Source organism: Salvelinus sp. IW2-2015, unplaced genomic scaffold (assembly GCF_002910315.2).
Source record: "Salvelinus sp. IW2-2015 unplaced genomic scaffold, ASM291031v2 Un_scaffold2052, whole genome shotgun sequence".
NCBI classification, from domain to species: Eukaryota; Metazoa; Chordata; class Actinopteri; order Salmoniformes; family Salmonidae; genus Salvelinus; species Salvelinus sp. IW2-2015.
Genome location: NW_019943396.1, coordinates 106,480 through 110,754, shown reverse-complemented (window position 1 = coordinate 110,754; position 4,275 = coordinate 106,480). Strand labels below are relative to the sequence as shown.

The 4,275-nt window shown below is 42.1% G+C and overlaps 1 protein-coding gene across 1 annotated transcript; it reads right to left on the bottom strand.

The window, feature by feature from the left end:
* Nucleotides 1-503: 503 nt before the first annotated feature.
* On the bottom strand, nt 504-4,051 carry LOC112072821 (homeobox protein Nkx-2.5). The gene is made up of 2 exons (XM_024140218.2): nt 2,685-4,051; nt 504-1,623 (listed from the first exon to the last, which is right to left on the bottom strand). The coding sequence occupies exons 1-2, from the start codon at nt 3,067-3,069 to the stop codon at nt 986-988; spliced, it is 1,023 nt and encodes a 340-aa protein (XP_023995986.1). The 5' UTR covers nt 3,070-4,051; the 3' UTR covers nt 504-985.
* Between the last annotated feature and the right edge of the window lie 224 nt (nt 4,052-4,275).

Here is a 4,275-nt window from a genome sequence, read left to right as displayed (position 1 = left end):
AAGGTTTCTTTCTCTTCCTTTCTTCCTTTTTTTCTTTCATTCTTTCTTTCTTTCTCCCTCCCACACACACACACGCGCGCACACACACGCGCACACACACACACAATTGCAAGTGTATAGTGTTTCCCTTAGCAAGTTCCCAAGAGAACGTTTATGCCCCTCGTGGTAATGGCATTTGGCGGTCCTATAGACAAACAAAGCGACATAGGACACTGAACTGTACCAACGCCCTCTTTCAGTTACAGTATATGTCAGCCGCATTATAAACTCTTTTCGAAACTGCGATGGAGAGTGTAAGGATACGGCAATTATATTTTCCCTCAGAAAATATTAGCAACACATGTCGGATTTTTGATACCCAAATGTTTCACTTTATTTGTCAATATATGCCTATTTTCTAAAAACCACAGTGGGCATTGTTTAAGTGCAGAATATCTCAAATAAGTGACTAAAAAAGGCAGCAGCAAATGGTCAATTCGAAATAACAACAAATAATCCTCATACATGTTCGATCTTTTATTTAAGGAGTTTCTATTATGTTGTTGAAGAATAATGTTTTCACTGGTAAAGACCAAGTAGGCTACTGGTAAAGTCATATTTCTGATGTAAAGAGCTCAGATATAATCATTGCCAATGTTTGCCATTCACATCCTTGGTTCACAAGCACCCAACAGCTTTTAGGCCATATTACGCACGGTTGCGCACGCGTTTTAGTCCGTCTGCAATGTTGCCATAGTATATATCTATATCCAACAGTGACTCTGGAATAATCCAACAACTTTTAAAAACATGTTTTTGCCGCGTTGATGAGGAAACAACTAATATATTCGTACAAGATGATCGAGTCTCAATATGACAGCTTTCAATGAGAAATCCTTCTATTTCGCTGCATGGGACACAGACAGGTTTCCCTTATCCCAAAAATACTGTAGGCTAGTGATCGACGTCATCAACTGTTAATCAACAAGCAGATCATCACATTCAGCTACCAGGCCCGAATGCCCTGCAGAGTTCCTTGGCAGCCTGTTCCCTGTGGTGTTTGGGCCTGAGATTGCGACGCGCCCAGGTTCGCCAGACCCATATTCATAAAAGCGTTAGCAGTAGAGTTGGGTGCTAGAGCAGGCAGGCTAGAGTACGTGCATGAGTATGTGTTAGTATACACTGGATTATTGTAAGAATAAGCCGGATAGCCGTTATAACTATAGGGGCTGCACGCTCCAACACTGTAGGATGTATTATAGTTCTGAGATCCAGCCAGGCAGGGCTTCCCATCCCGCACCAGCACCGGGACTGCCACTCTCCTAGGTGGGGGAAGATGGTGAGGGTGTCCGGCCATTTCTAGGGTCTTGTCCTGCCGCTGCCGTTTACACTTATACCTCCTGTTCTGGAACCAGATTTTGACCTGTGTGGAGGTCAGTTTCAAAGTATTCGCCAGGTGTTCCCTCTCGGGGGCGGATAGGTAACGCTGCTGCTTGAAGCGCCGCTCAAGCTCGAACACCTGCGCCTGGGAGAAGAGCACGCGCGGTTTCCGCCGGGTCCTCTGCTGTTTTGGGAGTCTCTCCAAGTCCGAGTGCGCCTGCGGGGACTCCTCACAGGCCCTCACCCCCATTGCGCCACAAGCTTCTGGAGAAATAGAGGAGAGGGGGATTTTAGTCATCTAACTTTGACAGATGAATCTAAATGTGCTATACATAACAGATATTCTAATCCTGGAGGTCCGCAGTAGGCTCCATGCTGATTTTGCTTGTGTTTTCTATAATTCCCATAGGCACTGATTAAGACATTGGATACCAGCAGAGTGGATTATTTAATCAATTACACGAATATCAATTAACCACAAAGGGAAATTAAATCAGATACCTATGTTTGTTCTTGAAATATAGTTGTTTTCATGTCGTCATGTCGTATGTGTTTCTTTTTTTATCTTAATGGAATCCTCTGAATAAAGGGTAGGCCTAAATACATTAAATAATTAGGTAATATTCAAGCATATTCAATCATTAATACATTAAATAATTAGGTAATATTCAAGCATATTCAATCAGTAAATACATTAAATAATTAGGTAATATTCAAGCATATTCAATCAGTAAATACATTACATAATTAGGTAATATTCAAACATATTCAATCTGTAAATACATTAAATAATTAGGTAATATTCAAGCATATTCAATCAGTAAATACATTAAATAATTAGGGCCTTGTTAAAGTTGGTCCAATAATAGGACAATTGTGTAGAACAAATACGGTAGTCTAGTCATTTCAGCTCATTGTGTAGCCTAAGTGTGTAGCTGACAATAACAAAAAAACATGTCTCTTTAAATTATTTTATAAAACTGATCATTTAGGATTGTATTATATCTGGTGATTCGGCCATGCATAGTTTTTCTTCTCCAAAACTATTGATCCTTTATTTACATATGATCCCTGCATGTAGATGACATCGTCGTTAAACTGTAGTAGTCTAGTCTGAGGTAGTCTAGTTAAATGGAAGAAGAAATATGAATGAATTAGGCCTATATTAATGGGTGCATTATGGGTGTATTATCATGTAATCGAATTTAATACATGAGACTGATAACCTAGACTACTGCAATACTACTGAACCTAAAATAATATAATACTTTCTTTCAGACTTAAATGGATAGGTTATGCTGCTAATCCAGGAATCACCCACTCACTCGCGTCTATGTCCTCTTGCTCAACCTCCAGGCTGGTGTCGGCTGAATGTCCCTGCAGCCCCGGGGAAATGAATATCTCCCCGGCTAGACCCGTCTCCATTAGCCGCTCCTGAACCGTCAGACTACTCAGGTAGGCCATCCTCTCCTCTTCTTCCGAGAGCCCGGGGCTGGGGCTGTCCCTGCTGGCCAGCATACAAGACGGGGGCGACTGGAGGTTGTATTGGTGCTGCTGTGGACCCGGGTGAGAGCGCTCATGGGGCGGCCCAAGGTGTGAGGCAAGCCGCTGTTGTTGAGCATGCTGCTGAAGCTCCAACTTCAGTATGTCCTTGACTGAGAACGGCGTGGTGGAGGCAGAAATAACAGGGCTAGGAAGCATTATTATCATAGGCTCCGATTCGTTCACATGAAGTAGAAATTATAGTCCCTTGGTGAAGTGGCTCATCCGAGCATAAAGAACTCCTCAAGCAGGTGTTTGTTTGGATAGACGGTATTGAAGGTAAACGGATCCAAAAGGGGGTCTATTCGTCTCTGAGAAAAAAACCTACAGTTGCCTTAAGGATTGCTGCGCCTTGCTTTTTATTCGTGGAGTTATGCGAAGGAGGACTGGCTTGTTTCGTGAAGTGACAGCTCTCATCTCTCTACTCTGTGCTCTCTGCCTCGGCTGTGTGTGTGTTTAGCTAGCTGAGGGATTTGGTTAGACCCAGTTTCTGTTTTGTTGGCGGACCCAAGACAGACGCTCCTTTCTCCGTTACGTCACGAGAAAATGGGATGGGTGACTGCATGGCGCGAGGGCGCAAGCTCTTCTCTGTATTTAGCGTTTAGAGAAGATTATCAAGTAGCAACTATTGAAATGTTTTATTATGTTACAGGATTCCTACGCCGAAATAAACACATCGCGTTATTTCAATTGGACATTTAAAAATAAGTAGGATCTAGGCAAGAATAATGTGAATCTGGTATCAGCCCTCAGAAACGCTCCATGCAGTATCTGGACAGGTAGGAAACCTGTTTTTATCATGGTTTGCATATAGTCCACATTGAATTATGTAAAAATGGAATAGTAACCGTCTGAAACTATAATGAACTCAACATAGTTGTAGCCGTCCTCATTATACAAATGGAAGAAGAATGTGTGTCTTGAGAGAGAAAGTTGAGTCAGTGTGTGTGCAGGCCTGCACGGTTGAGAATGTTTCTTTTTGACTGTTTTAATAGGCTAATAAAACGTATCTGCTGATAAGAGGAATACGGATAGAGGAATACGGATAGAGGAATACGGATAGGTTATTAACGACAGCTTATTAACGACACATTCATTATCTGTTCCTATCAGTCTTGTTTCCGATTTAAGCGCACTCCTTATCTCTCTCAATGCTACTCTTCCCATCATCATAAACTCTTAGATAATACAAATCTCATTTTCCTCTTTCCACACACCGCGGATTGGACAATAATGTGCGTGTGTGGAGGGGGTGGGGGGTCGGGGGGGATGGGCACCTCGTATTTTTGAAAAACAAAATGCTGATATTTTCTCCATACTTTAATACAACAAATAAATAAAGACTTACAAGGGAATCCTGGTAAACTGTAAAGC

What these genes read in the sequence shown, in the direction of transcription:
- LOC112072821 (XM_024140218.2), bottom strand. Translation starts at nt 3,069, where the DNA reads ATGATAATAATGCTTCCTAGCCCTGTTATTTCTGCCTCCACCACGCCG. An exon ending in GCAAGAGGACATAGACGCGA is followed by an intron (nt 1,624 to 2,684) that starts GTGAGTGGGTGA and finishes CTATTTCTCCAG; the next exon opens with AAGCTTGTGGCGCAATGGGG.